Source organism: Lepidochelys kempii, chromosome 3 (genome assembly GCF_965140285.1).
Source record: "Lepidochelys kempii isolate rLepKem1 chromosome 3, rLepKem1.hap1, whole genome shotgun sequence".
Lineage (NCBI taxonomy): Eukaryota > Metazoa > Chordata > Testudines > Cheloniidae > Lepidochelys > Lepidochelys kempii.
In genome coordinates this window covers 87353773-87367263 of record NC_136382.1, presented here as the reverse complement: position 1 = coordinate 87367263, position 13491 = coordinate 87353773, and the positions used below count along the sequence as shown (strand labels likewise).

Genomic DNA, 13491 nt, shown 5'->3' with positions numbered 1-13491 from the left:
ATTTCCCCATAGCAGAGTCTCAGAACAGAATGTATCTAACTTTATATGTTTGCCACTTCAGGTCCAAGTCTCTATGAAGTTTGAAGGCCGATCAGCTGTAGAAGTTAATCCAAAGACCAGCCTAGATGATTTAAAGGCTTTTACCTCCATGAGCTTGTACATGAAACTTCAGAATGACCACCCACAGCTGGTAGCATCTCCAGATAGATTTGTTCTGTACCTTGGAAACAAAAATGTAAGAGAATAATCTAATTAATTTTATTCGGAAAAAAAAGACAGAAGTGGAAATAAGTATGTGGATTTTTCAGCAACATTTCTCTATTTCTTACCATCAGGGATTTCCACAATAATATTTTACTGATGCTGGTCATTGGTTAGTGACATGCAGTGAACTATCCCTGCAATTTTTCCCTCTCTCCAATAAAATATTCTATCCAAGTAGCAAATTGCATTGCCTGATGCACTGAGATACAGAGGCTAGCTTCTGTAAACTACACTTACCATCCACACTCAACTGGTATTGAACTGCTCTGAAGCAATTACTTCTGTCTGCCAGCTTTCGTGGGTAACATGTAATCAACACTGTACTGCTGACAATGTAGATTTCAAGTCTGGCAGTTCAAAGGTCTTAGAGATAAGAGTGTTTCTTTGCCTGTGGCATGTGCTACTGCTACTGAATACCCTCCTCATAGCTACTTTTAAACACTTAGAAAGGGCTTGCACTCTCCTTATCAAAAAGGGTTGTGAAGCAACTGTGTTAAATTTTTACTGTTAAAAGAAAACAAAAAAGACACATCTCACAAACTCTGTGCAATGTGGGCCAACTGGTAGTTTGGAAAGGTGGAGTCAAGGGCTTTTCTTTTTAATCTTTTTTTAAAAAAAGGAATTTCTGTGTACAGTGCATGTAAATTAAGAAATTCCCTGCTGAGAGCAGATCTGATTATGGTGCATATGGACAAGACTTTGTTGCCACTTCCTATATTGATACTGCCTAGTAAACAGTAGGCACATGCAAGAGCATGTGATAGATTTCAGTCAGAAAATGTCTTAGAAATATTTAACCTGGCAATTACTTCATCCAAAATGGATTTGAAGCCATACTTTTTGGACAGTGCCATCTACTGAAACAATATAATTAGTGGAAGGTGTGCTTTAGTTTATTAGTTGTACATAAATATTCTCTTTTGTCTAAAACTGTCTAATATTTATTAGCTTTTTTGGATTATGAGTGAATCAAGTAGCCCTGTCATCCCAACTCATTGATGTTTTAGGCAAAAGATTATATGGGTCTTGCGATCAAGAATGACAACCTGGTGTATATTTATAATCTGGGAGGTCGAGATGTGGAGATACCACTGGACTCCAAGCCAATCAGCTCTTGGCCTGCTTACTTCAGTATCATCAAAGTTGAGAGGTAAAGTGTTTATGTGCAGCTGCTCTATTTCTTATGAGATCAGTTTGGTTTGAGAATTTCACAAGTGAACAAGTAAAACTCAGCAGTACCTATCTAAGGTACTTTAACTATCTAAGGCCTTGTCTACATTGTCATTTACAGCACTGCAACTTTCTCACTCAGGGGTGTGAAAAAACACACCCCTGAGCTCTGCAAGTTTCAGTGCTGTAAAGCGCAGTGTAGACAGTGCACCAGCGCTGAAATATATGGCAGAATGCAGTAAAACAGAGCAGGAGACTTACAATTTTCCCCCAAGTAGCTCAGTCACAAATTTAATTAACGCATTATTTTTTTAATGAACATCATCAGCATGGAAGCATGTCCTCTGGAACGATGTCCAAAGCATGAAGCAGCATGTGAATCTTTCGTGCATCTGGCACATAAATATCTTGCGATATCAGCTACAACAGTGCCATGCAAATGCCTGTTCTCACTTTCAGGGGACATTGTAAATAAGAAGCAGGCAGCATTATCTCCCAAAAAAGTAAACAAACTTGTTTGTCTTAGCAATTGGCTGAACAAGAAGTAGGACTGAGTGGACTTGTAGGCGCTAAAGTTTTACATTGCTTTGCTTTTGAGTGCAGTTATGTAACAAAAAAATACATTTGTAAGTTGCACTTTCATGATAAAGAGATTGCACTACAGTACTTGTATGAGGTGAATTGAAAAATACTATTTCTTTTGTTTATCATTTTACAATACAGATATTTGTAATAAAAAATAATATAAAGTGAGCACTGTACACTTTGTATTCTGTGTTGTAATTTAAATAGATTTATTTGAAAATGTAGAAAAACCTCAAAAATATTCAATAAATTTCAATTTGTATTCTATTGTTTAACAGTGCGATTAATCGTGATTTTTTGAATCACGATTAATTTTTTTGAGTTAATTGCATGAGTTAACTGCGATTAATCAACAGCCCTAATATATATATATTTTAATTGCAGTTAACTCACACTATTATATATATACACACTCACACTTTTTTTTTTTTTAGGAAAGGTGAAAAAAAGCTAGAAAACAGAAATGTCTCCTCCATAGTTAACAACGTATTTTTTCCATTTCTCCCTGATCCTACACTTGACCCAAATATTTGCCCCAAGAGCTCCAGAAAAAACAATTGGGCCTGTATCTCTTCTCCACCATTTTTCCACCAGTGCAACTTCAATGGAGCTATTCATTGGCACAAGCCTAAGAGTCTAATCTTGTTTCCATTGGAGTCAGTAGAAATTCCCATTGACTCCAAGAGGGCAGGCTCAAGTCATAAATGGAAGGAGAATCCACTGCAATCTCTGTAATTTCTCGCTTTGATCCCAGCCAGAACACCAGATGGGTGATGCTTTTCTGGTGGGGAAAATATTTACACTAAACAACCAAAAAAACTTTTTTTAAAATTATCTTTTCCTGTTTCTTATATCTAACCATCAAGCTAAAGATATGACTATGCAGCCCTCTTTTTCTCCAAATTCCTTCAACAGGGTGGGAAAGCATGGCAAAATATTTCTAACTGTGCCGAGCCCTAGCAGCACAGCTGAAGAAAAATTCATCAAAAAAGGAGAGGTCCCTGGTGCTGACTCCCTTTTGGATTTGGAGCCCAAAAATACCGTCTTCTATGTTGGTGGAGTGCCTTCAAATTTTAAGGTAGATCAAATAACTCTTCTGTATATATTGAAATTTAAATAAATCAAACCCAGGCTGCTGGGACTTCCTTTACAAACTTGTCATTAATGGAAAGGTTTGGTTACTGGAAACATCCTTATTAAGTCACATACCACATTACGATTCTTCAACAAGTTCCCTGGAATCTGCAGCACTGACCAAGGCTAATGCTACCATCTACATAGAATGTCCTCCAATGAGAAGCTGATCAGATTCATCTTGGCTACAGTAAAATGTTTCTGACATGTAATTAGAGAAAAAATACGGAGTTATTGTTCTAGATGGACACCTAGTAGCCCAACTGAACAATGCGTGCTTTCTGCTATACTCTGTCAACGCTGGGTACCAAGTTTGGCATAGAGACTTTCCTATGTGAGGGCTGTTGGATGGCCAATTTGAAATGTGATAGTGGCCTCAAGGTAGACACCCTATAGAATTCATGGTGCAGACATCCATATGTTCCTAATATTAGCCATAAATTGTTTGCTACTTCTGTGAAAATTAGTTGGAAAACCCATTTTCTAAACATCAAAGACTCTTAAAGATTTTAATCAGTAAATATCTATTCAGGGATGTAAATCTGCACACCAGAGATGGTTCAGCAGAATTACTAAATCCCAATGAGGACCTGATATGACTGTGGAAAAAGCCAACTGATATGCCAATTAATGCTGGTTGTAACAGGCAGATAATGTGCTGACGAAACGTTTGCTGCTGCTATGTCTATTCTACAGTGCAGCATTTTTTAACATTGGAAGACTGCTGCATTAATTCTGCCAGCTTTACTTTCATTTTGTTTTTACATCACTTAATTTTTTCCCTTTCACTAACAAGGCAATTTAAATTCAATTTGCAGTGATCATTGTTGAGTTATTTAAAATAATCTCTGCTGAACTTTAGCTACTGGCAAAGATAAGTTCCATGAATATGCGAGAATCTCTCAGAGTTCACATGCTTTTTTTTTTTCCTTTCTTGTGGTATGAAATGGCCTTTAAACCACAAAGAGATGTAAATGAAATGAACACAAAATACTGGGGGATATTTCCATTTAGATTGTTATGAAATGTTGTTCTTTGAATATCATAGAGACAAGGTGGGTGAGATAATATCTTTTATTGGACCAACATCTGTTGGTGAAAGAGACAAGCTTTCAAGTTACACAGAGCTCTTCTTCAGGTCTTTGGATAATAAATTGTGTAATTCGACTAAAATAGATCTGTGATTAGTCATAAAATCATTATAGCATCACATAGCACCATACCCTAAAATCTAACTCCTTCTTTTTTTGCCCCTTGTCTTTAAAAACTATGGTGGAAGTTCTCATTTGTAGTAGTCCTATCTAAGCATTTGTTCTCTTCAGCAGTTATTCATTACTCCTTTGTAGACCACAGCATAACTGCCTATCCCCATGCTTGGACACACCACTTCCCATATCTGGCTCACTAACTTTAAGAGGGGTGTTAACAGGCCACTTTACCTGGAATGGTCCCTTGAAATATGTGTTAACTACTTATGCTAAACAATCTGTCCACCTTGTATTTAGCTGTGACACTCTGAGTAGGTTTCCCAGACCTGAAGAAAAACTCTGTGTATGATCAAAAGCTTGTCTCTCTCATAAACAGAAGTTGGTCCAATATAAGATTGTACCTCAGCCATCTTGTCTCTAAAGCTTTGTCTACACTAGCACTTTTGCTGGCAAAACTTTTGTAGGTCAGGGGTGTGAAAAAACACACCCCAACAGAAGTTTCACTGTCAAAAGCACCGGTGTGGACAGTGCCGGTGTGGACGGTGTGGCCAATAGCTACCGCTGTTCATTGTAGGTGGTTTAATTATGCCGGCATAGAGTAACTACACAGGAGACCTTACAGCAGTGCAGCTGTGCTGCTGTAAGGTCCGTAGTGTAGACATAGCCTAATACTAAGAGCTTCAAAACAAAATTGATCTCATGAACAAATGAATTTGGCATCTCTGAATGAAATACATATGTTGACTTTACCCTTTTGCCTTTGTTTCCTTCTCTGCACAGCTCCCTCCCAGTTTGAACCTGCCCGGCTTCATTGGCTGCCTGGAACTGGCCACCCTGAATGATGATATAATCAGTTTATACAATTTCAAGCACATCTACAATATGAACACCACTGTATCGCCACCTTGTGCCAGGTAGAGAAAAATTCAGTTGTTACAATGAAGTTATTTGATAGCCTGCAATGTTTGCAGAACCAAATGGCTACTTCATTTGTTTCGTTTTAGAGAAGAATATCAGGATAATATTAACTTGACCTTTCCTGAATATACCAACTGGCTTGATCTGGTCTACAATTGTACATTTTCTTTGTTATTTTCCATCTGCACAAATTGTCACAAATGGCTTATTTGCTCCTCTGACACAGAGCCATTAGTCATATGCTCCTGAACTATTCAGTAAAGATTTTTCTTCTTTTTAAGCCCTTTGCAGAAAGAATAAGAAATGTTCCACTTAAAGGGAAACTGTAAAATTCATTTACTGTAAATATTTATGGGAGGTTTCTTCATTTGGTAGTCAGGAACTCTAGTTTTGTGTTGCATTTTGATGTATATCTGTATGATCAGAGAGGAAGAAACTCTAGTATTGTTGGAAATAAATGTAGATTTTAATAAATCTGAAGAGAGCAACAAAAGTATAGGATTTTCTTTCCAAATCTCTCTTACAGAGAGCAGATACTGTGAGTGAAAAAGCCCTATTTGCCACATCTCTGTAACAGTGTGTGAAGGGTACATTCCTTGCATAATTGAGGATCCAATCCATCTGCAGTTAAAGTACATGTTGGATTCCCATTGACTTCTATGGGAGTTGGATAACCCTTAAAAAGAATACCTCTGCCTATAATCAGGAAGGCTTGTGGCCCTAACACCTGTCCAAGAATGAGCCTCAAAACTTTCCAGTTTCCAACATATAACTATAAAAAACTGGGCATGTTTAGTCTTGAGAAAAGAAAACTGAGGGGTGGGACCCCAGAACACCTTCAAATATGATAAGGGCTGTTATAAAGAGGACAGTGCTCAATTGTTCTCCAGGTCCACTGAAGGCAGGACAAGTAGTAATTGGCTTAATCAGCAGCAAGGAAGTTTTAGGATTGATATTAGGAAAAACTTCCGAACTATAAAGATAGTTAAACTCTGGAATAGGTTTCCAAGGGAGGTTGTGGAATCCCCATCACTGGAAATTTTTAAGAAGAGGTTACACAAACATTTTTCAGGGATAGTCAAGGTTTATTTGGTCCTGTATCAGTGCAGAGGCTGGGTAAGATGACTTCTCAGCATCCCTTCCACACATACATATCTATGACTCTGTACCACAAAACCAACACATGACCTTATGATAAGGGAGACTGATACACTATCACAGCCCTAAATAATTTTTCAGGGAAAATTCTCAGACACCAGTGTAAAAATAAAAAAAATCAGAGACTTAAAGTCTCCGTCCCTCCCAGGGATAAATAAAAGTTCAGGATGACTATTCCAAGAAAGTGTTATAAACTCTGACACCCAAATGTTAACAACTCCCTGGATCTTTAATGCAGGGTCATAATACTAAGAATGCTCTAAGATGGGTTCTAATTCTTGCTTGTTTCTGTGTTTTTTTTCCGTGCTAGGAATAAGCTGGCCTTCACTCAGAGCAGAGCTGTGAGCTATTTCTTTGATGGCTCTGGCTATGGTTTGGTGAGGAACATTGAGAGAAGAGGAAGATTCAGCCAGGTGACTCGTTTTGACATAGAAGTTCGAACACCAATAGACAACGGGCTTATTTTCCTGATGATTAATGGAGTGAGTATAAAATTCTGTTCTCACACTGTCCCCTGTTTCTCTTGTGCCTATTCTGCACAGTTACTATGCAATACCCCCAACGTGGATGATTTATATTTCATTTTGGAAGAGAAAATTCCCTTCTGCTCACATATCATGAGAAACCTGAAGTACTGGGTACAAAGCTCCTAGTATTCTCTGATTTACTCTCATTGGCCCTAATTCTGCTCCCACAGTGGCATAATGAGCACTTCAGTGGAGTTAGGGTAGCATGAAACCACTTAAAGTGAGAAGATAATCATACCCAGTATTTTTACTTTTATTTAAACATGAATGCACTGTCCGTGCTATCAGATGTTACTATATAGTAGTTGACATGAAGTTCTATACATTTGTCCCCTGGTAGATAGATGGCTGAACTCTGTTAATACAGTGCAATAGAATATCAGGGTTGGGAGGAACCTCAGGAGGTTATCTAGTCTAACTCCCTACTCAAAGCAGGACCAATCCCCAATTTTTGCCCCAGATCCCTAAATGGCCTCCTCAAGGATTGAACTCACAACCCTGGGTTTAGCAGGCCAATGCTCAAACCACTAGACAAGGTGGATAAGATAATAGTTTTCATTGAACCAATATAGTTAGTTATTGTTGTAACTTGGAATTAGAGACTATCCTAAACCAAAATGGTGAATCCAAGCACCCCCAAATTTTCAGAAGTTTAAGATTGTCCCCTACCTCTAGAATGGTCTGAACAAAAAACCCACATCCAAACATCTTTAGGGCTTTACAAAATTTTGAATATAAACTCAGACTTGTGTCTTGAGGCATCTCTTCCTCAAACTTGCAAGCCCAGTCTGGGTTAAAATAATTTTAATGAAGCAAAAGAAAATAATTTATTGTGTAGATATGGCAAAAATATCAAGAAAGTAGAACAGTTCACCTGCCTGAACAGAACCATATCGGCTAATAGAGACCTCAAGAAAGAAGTGACATCAAGGATAGAAAGGCATCCACAACATTTACTAAATGCAACATCGTATGGAAATCAAAGAAACACAGCACCAGAACAAAACAGATGCATTTTAATTCAAACAACATTTCAGTGCTAATAGATGGCTGTGAAAGCTGGAGATCTACCAAAATGTTAGTTAGAAAAGTAGATGCTTTCCAAGTAAGTGCCTACAAAAGATACTGGGTATTGGTTGGAAAGACTTCGTCACAACGAAGAGGTCTGAGAAATCACCAACCAGCAGCTCGTTTCCACTAGAATCAGAAGGAAGTGCTGGACATATCTGGAACATGTACTCCGGATTCCAACACACAGACACCCATGAAGCTGTCAAGTGGAAACCAGACAGTGTCAGGAAACAAGGGCACCCAAGAGAAACCCTAACAAGAACCCTTCACCGGCAGGGTAGAACAGGTTATCTCAATACCATAGAACAGTTGCAAGCAGCAGCAAATGACAGAAGGAAATGGAAGATTCCACCCCGTATGCCAATATTGGCTCATAAGGATGTAAAAATGTATGTTGATACAGTATGTGCACAGACTTCACTGCAATGAATTAATTCCATTTTAATGAAAACACTTACTTGGCAATGTTTTCCGCCAGGGATACTTATAGAAGAGATTTCTGTAGTGCAGATTGCTCTACAGCATCTGAAAACCACCAGTAACCTCAGCTCTGCTTTAAGCAGCAGTTGCTACCCAAAAACTCTTCTGTAGTAGATCAATAATTGGTTTCTTCTGAGCAGAAATTCCAAAAATTGTGTCTCAATTGTACTTTATAATTTTGTACTCTGTGATGGAAACTACAGTCATATTGGACATAAGCTGTTGAAGACCAGTTCTGTTGATGGACATTTTTGGTTGGATTGTACAAAACCAGCTACCACTGTTATGTTCTATGTGGACAGCTCATAAATATGCAAAAATAAGATTCTTTTTACTTTATTTACAAGTTTGGCCTGTTCCTTTTGTAGTGTTTTCTGAGGTTTAACGCTCTTTTGTCTCCATTAGAGACTGTCATATTAATGTTAGAAAAATATAAAAACAAACATCTGGCCAGATCCCCAGCAGCTGTAAATTGATCCATTTTACTCCCTTACATGTTTAGATGGTTTACCAAACTAATTCTATGCCACAGAACTTGAATTCAACTTGATTTCTTGGTCCTCCTGTGCCATGGTATTTCTCTCTCCTTTAAGTGCTCCCCATTTGTTCCCCTGAAAAATTCACTACCTTAATGATTTAGCTGAGTGCTGCTCTGCTTATGAAGTTTTGTATGCAGTGTTGGTGTTGCTGTGTTGATCCCAGGACATTAGAGAGGCAAGGTGGGTGAAGTAATATCTTTTACTGGATCAACTTCTGTTGGGGAGAGAAACAAGCTTTCAAGTTTACTCTGTGTAAGCTCAAAAGCTTGTCTCTCTCACCAACAGAAGTTCGTCCAGTAAAAGATATTACCTCACCCACCTTGTCACTATAAAGTTTTGGTTATCCAACCATAGAATAGAGTCCATAGCATGTGGCATAGGTGACCAATGGCACAGCCTGAAAACCTAATTCAGAATACTGAATAAGTATATGTTTCAAACAGTAGTTCACCAAAATTCCAAATCAATACTGTTTATCAAACAATTTATGAATAAAAAAATCCAGGAAAATTATGATAATTTTGCAAATAGGTAAAACACCATTTTCAGTGAATAAATTTTTCATAATTAATAGTTCAACCATCTTGAATCATATAATATATCCATCTCTATATTGCTTGCATAAGAATGATGTCTATATACTTTCCTTTAATGCGGTTTGTTTTGTACAGAGTATGTTCTTCAGTCTAGTGATGCAGAATGGATTCCTGTATCTGCGCTATGACTTTGGCTTCAGCACCACCCCCATGCTTCTTGAAGATTCGATGAAGAAGGCTCAAATAAATGATGCAAAATTCCATGAGGTAATACTGATGTGAAAGTATTTTTATTTAGGTAGCCACACCAAGAATAATAAAGCATAATGCTAGGTTGCTTCTCTTATAATTAAAGAACCAAAAGATGATGGGTCAGATTTTATATAATACCAAATGTGTCAGTTTTGCTATGAAGTGGCAAGGAACACCGGGCAGAAAAAAATATACTAATACTAAAAAGTATTAAAAGTCAGAATAAAACTATTGTGACAGGGTCGGACCAGATGGCTACAGGAGAGTAATTTTTTTTTTTAAAGCAGAAAAGAATTTTATTTGTGTAACACTTACAAAGAATCACCAAAAAGGATAAAGCAAAACTATGCAACAAAACAAAAGCAAACACAAGGTATAACACAGCAGCCTTCAGGAGGGAGAAGTGTTCAGGCTAGCCTGGGCCCAGAGCAGGGGGGCTTCCTCGACACTCGTGGTCTTCCACCCTCCTGAGTTACCTGGTGGCCTAGAGCGGGGGGGCTTCCTCGACACTCATGGTCTTCCACCCCCTCGAGTTACCTAGTGCCACGCCCAGTGTCACAGATTATTCCTCTCCTGAGAGTGCCCGACAAGATGGGCACGGCTGCGGCGTGGGCGGTTTGGGGGTGGAGGAGACGTACACCACGTGTGATAAGACCCCTCCTAGGTGACAGTGATGATGGTATCCACAGTGGCAACGGCTGGGGCTGGGGTCTCTCGCTCTTCCCCTCAATCAAAGGGGCAGACGGAGGGAACCGGACGGGGTCACCGAGCAGAGAACCTCGGACAGTACCCACCGTTCCTCGAAGGCGTCAAGGGAGTCGGTGGACGCCGCCCAGAGGAACTCCGCCCGGATACGTGAATGTACTGAGGATTGGAAAATGGTCCTACAATCACAGAACGCTTCATTAGCCAACTTCCCCTCTCTGGTTTTATAAATGGCTGTTTTAGCTAGGGCTAGGAGGAGGTTAACCAGGAGATCTCACGATTTTGTGGGGCCACGGATGGGGAGTGTGTAGATAAAAAGGTGAGGGGAAAAGTGTAGCCAAAAGCATAATAAAATGTTTGTGAGGAGCCGGAAAAGGGACTGCAGCCTGGCACACTCTAAATATACGTATGCCAGGGTTTCCCTCACGTTGCAAAAAGGGCAAATATCCAGGATGGGGGTGAACCGCGTCAAAAACACGCCCGTGCTCACAGCTCCGTGAAGGAGCCGCCAACTAATGTCCCCGACGGGCCTTGGGACCAAAGTGGAATACAGGCTGGCCCACTGGGACTGCTCACCCTCCAAAGGTGGCAGGACGTCCCACCACTTTGTATCGGGGCGGAACACCAGGGTGTGGGCGTGAAGGATGTGAAGCGTGAGTGTGTATAGATATTTCCGTGGCGCGATTTGGAAACTAACTGGCTGCAGTTCATGCAGCTGGCTCGCAGTGAAAGGGTGAGGGGTTTGTTGGGATCTACAGGGTAGGGGCCCAATTGAAAGGTCCGGCGGGCCTGGGGTAGAGGGTGGGCGGGGTGCGCCCTCGCACAGGGCTCGGTTGAGATAAGCCTGAGCAGCGGGCGTCAAGGCGGCCTTCACCTCCTGAAGTATGCACCGGGGGGTATGAGGTCTGGAGAGCCCCATGCGCCAAGCGAGTGTCAGGGGATCCAGCCAGTCTCCCCGGTCGTAGTCCAGGAGGTCTGCGACTCTCGTGACTTCTGCCAGAACCAAACTCTGGCGCACCGAGCAGGACTCCGCCGCCTGCACACGGAGCTGGGGGTTGTGTAGCAAGGGCTCCGCGAGGAGATCTGCTCCCACGGTGGCCGCCACGGACCTGGTCATTGAAAACAGTTTCCAGGTCCGGAGGAGGTCCTGGTAGAAGACCGGCAGCCCGGAGAGGTCTCACGGAAAACCTCTCGGGCAAAGACTCCAGGAGGAAGATCCTATGGTGAGAATAAAGAAGGTGTTGGGAGGAGGTCATGGGGAAGTAGCCCAGGGAGTTGTAGCTGTCGCACAGCTGTTCCAGAAGGCACTCTAGACAGCTGCATTCCACAGGGCCCTGGGCTGGAACCCGGAGTAGAGGGCGGGCCCAGGTTCCCCCCAAACCTCCCAACTCCTGGTCAGACACAGGAGGAGTCGACCTGAACTGTGGGTTCAGAAAAACGGCCAAGCGGAGGGCTGCCGTGAAGCTCCAAGGTGAGTAAATCCACCAATAAGCGTAAGACCCACCAACGTGGAGGAGGAACTTTGTTACACTATATATCCAGAGGAAAGCACTTCATAAATATGGTTCTCTACAACCACAAATCACTATTTTAACTCAGTCAGTTTTAGCAGCTACTGTATTACAAAGTGTTGAACTCCCATTTCAGTACAAAAGAAATTACTCAAATGAAATTCAGTATTGGTGTTGGATCTATAGACACTTATTTAGGCATTCAGCAACCTGCATTAGGGGTACCAGAGAATTTGCTTCAAGCCATCATAGCTGTGACAATGACAGTAATAAATCTGAACCATAAGGGCATGATTCTTCTCTCACTTACATGGTGCAAATTAGGAGTCTGTTTATTGATATCAGTGGAGTTACAGTGGTATTTAACTTGTGTAAGTGTCAGCAGAACTAAGCCCTAAGTTTCAACAATAAAATCAGATTTAAAGACATATCCAAATTCTCTACTGAAGTCAATGGAAGTGCTCCATTTACACCAGTATAGAATTTGGCCTGTGATTATTTTTTACAAGCAAATGAAAGAAGGCTTCTGTTTGTTTTTGGCCATTAGAGAAACCATTATATTGAAATGAACTCACTACTAGTCATTCTTGTCAGCTCCCCACTGATTCACAAGCCTCTTTTTGACTAATTAGAATAATTGTTAATTTTAAAAAGTACAATAGACAATAATTATAGACTCCCTTTTATTAAAAATGCCAATTTGGCAAACCCAGCATGATAACTTCTAAAAGACAATATTTTTGGACATTTGGAGTTGAACTGTTCATTTCTCCTTTCAGATTTCTGTTATATATCACAATTCTAAGAAGATGATCTTGGTGGTGGACAGACGACATATAAAAAGTGTGGAAAATGAAAAGAAAGCAATGCCATTCACTGATATCTACATAGGAGGTGCTCCTTCCGAGATCTTGAAGTCCAGGTTTGTTGACAGTCCAGGTTCCATCAGTACTTATCTGATTGTCGCACAATGGTTTGCAAGAAGGTGTGTTTTACCACCTTTGCTCCTTCAGCAAAAACAGCTTCTAAGATTCCATTTTAATTTTGCTCAGAGCTCCATGTATAAAGAACTTGGCATCTGTACATTGATCCAAGATGGCTGTAGCTCTGCTGCTGGCTGAAATTAGTCATGTGATCTAGAAGAGTCTCCACAGAGGATAACAGAAACTGCAGTACAGCTGAGACAAAAATAAATGTTTAAAGAGTGTATGAAAACAAATATATATACATATATGTACATAGGAAAAGCTAATCCCCCTTCTTTTCAACAAGCATTCTTCTTTGAGCAAAATGCCTTTAGCTTATGAACACAGATATCATATCTCACTCTCAATCATATTTTCAGATAAAGGGATTTTTTCCACTATAAACCTTAGTTCAAATCAGTCTCTATTTATCCTTGGGCTCAAATGTAGCTGTCCCTGTACTGATGT

At 40.3% G+C, this 13491-nt stretch overlaps 1 protein-coding gene across 1 annotated transcript in view; it reads left to right on the top strand.

The window, feature by feature from the left end:
• Positions 1-13491, top strand: part of LAMA4 (laminin subunit alpha 4) — a 157270-nt gene that overhangs the window by 106263 nt on the left and 37516 nt on the right. Inside the window, exons 19-25 of the mRNA XM_073337097.2 lie at positions 62-235; positions 1272-1414; positions 2935-3097; positions 5142-5275; positions 6748-6919; positions 9726-9857; positions 12838-12980. Of these exons, the coding sequence (XP_073193198.2) occupies positions 62-235; positions 1272-1414; positions 2935-3097; positions 5142-5275; positions 6748-6919; positions 9726-9857; positions 12838-12980 (1061 nt within the window). The remainder of the gene's footprint in view (positions 1-61; positions 236-1271; positions 1415-2934; positions 3098-5141; positions 5276-6747; positions 6920-9725; positions 9858-12837; positions 12981-13491) is intronic.